At 54.8% G+C, this 1,751-nt stretch overlaps 1 protein-coding gene across 1 annotated transcript; it reads left to right on the top strand.

The window, feature by feature from the left end:
- Positions 1 to 242: 242 nt before the first annotated feature.
- On the top strand, positions 243 to 1,502 carry LOC129863168 (histidine-rich glycoprotein-like). Its single transcript, XM_055935093.1, has 2 exons — positions 243 to 253; positions 341 to 1,502. The coding sequence occupies exons 1-2, from the start codon at positions 243 to 245 to the stop codon at positions 1,500 to 1,502; spliced, it is 1,173 nt and encodes a 390-aa protein (XP_055791068.1).
- Positions 1,503 to 1,751: the final 249 nt, after the last annotated feature.

The raw sequence follows: 1,751 nt of genomic DNA, 5'->3' as shown, positions 1-1,751 counted from the left end.
GGTCATTTCAGAGTTGCGGTCATTTCGTAATAATTTGTCGTTTGAAAAGTCTAATTTAATAATTGAAAAAATAGCATCTACTTTCAGTGACTTAAACTGAAAAATATAAACTATTTATTGAATTGACCCCAACACTGCTGTAAATGTGCTGTAACGTGCTCCAAACTTATCTAGCTAGGATGGACGCTATGCGTCCCCTGTCTTTCAGAACGCGTGGCCTTGTGTGACCCTATGTAAATACTATGGCCTCAAAGTGAGCAGAACCTCATCTCACCCCCACAGTTAGTGCCCCATCCCACCTCCACAGTAACAGTAACAGTGCCCCATCCCACCTCCACAGTGCCCCATCCCACCTCCACAGTAACAGTAACAGTGGCCCATCCCACCTCCACAGTAACAGCGCCCCATCCCACCTCCACAGTAACAGTAACAGTGCCCCATCCCACCTCCACAGTAACAGTGCCCCATCCCACCTCCACAGTAACAGTGCCCCATCCCACCTCCACAGTGCCCCATCCCACCTCCACAGTAACAGTAACAGTGGCCCATCCCACCTCCACAGTAACAGTAACAGTGGCCCATCCCACCTCCACAGTGCCCCATCCCACCTCCACAGTGCCCCATCCCACCTCCACAGTAAAAGTGGCCCATCCCACCTCCACAGTAACAGTAACAGTGGCCCATCCCACCTCCACAGTAACAGTGCCCCATCCCACCTCCACAGTAACAGTGCCCCATCCCACCTCCACAGTAACAGCGCCCCATCCCATCTCCATAGTAGCAGCGCCCCATCCCACCTCCACCTCTACAGTAACAGCGCCCCATCCCACCTCCACAGTAGCAGCGCCCCATCCCACCTCCACCTCCACAGTAACAGCGCCCCATCCCACCTCCACAGTAGCAGCGCCCCATCCCACCTCCACCTCCACAGTAACAGCGCCCCATCCCACCTCCACTGTAACAGCGCCCCATCCCACCTCCACCTCCACAGTAACAGCGCCCCATCCCACCTCCACCTCCACAGTAACAGCGCCCCATCCCACCTCCACCTCCACAGTAACAGCGCCCCATCCCACCTCCACAGTAGCAGCGCCCCATCCCACCTCCACAGTAACAGCGCCCCATCCCACCTCCACAGTAGCAGCGCCCCATCCCACCTCCACAGTAGCAGCGCCCCATCCCACCTCCACCTCCACCTCCACAGTAGCAGCGCCCCATCCCACCTCCACCTCCACAGTAACAGCGCCCCATCCCACCTCCACCTCCACAGTAACAGCGCCCCATCCCACCTCCACAGTAACAGCGCCCCATCCCACCTCCAACTCCACAGTAACAGTGCCCCATCCCACCTCCACCTCCACAGTAACAGCGCCCCATCCCACCTCCACAGTAGCAGCGCCCCATCCCACCTCCACCTCCACAGTAACAGCGCCCCATCCCACCTCCACTTCCACAGTAACAGTGCCCCATCCCACCTCCACAGTAACACTGAGCTGGAATAGCTACTGTATTTCTAGCTGGTACCCAACTGTCAACAGCCAGTTACTTCTTAAGGCTAGTGCACACAGCACACTCATTTCAATTCAATTCAACTATCTTATGCCCTCAGGGCCATTATGGAAGGTATAGTCAGATTACAAATATCAACATCCTCCTCATTTAGTACGGTATACAGACATCACATTCCAAGACATACAAGACAAGAGAACTGGGCACTATAAGGGTACTGTGAGGACACTCATAACTTAAAT

The sequence above is a fragment of the Salvelinus fontinalis genome, chromosome 10 (assembly GCF_029448725.1).
Source record: "Salvelinus fontinalis isolate EN_2023a chromosome 10, ASM2944872v1, whole genome shotgun sequence".
NCBI classification, from domain to species: Eukaryota; Metazoa; Chordata; class Actinopteri; order Salmoniformes; family Salmonidae; genus Salvelinus; species Salvelinus fontinalis.
This window is presented reverse-complemented; position numbering and strand designations above follow the sequence as displayed.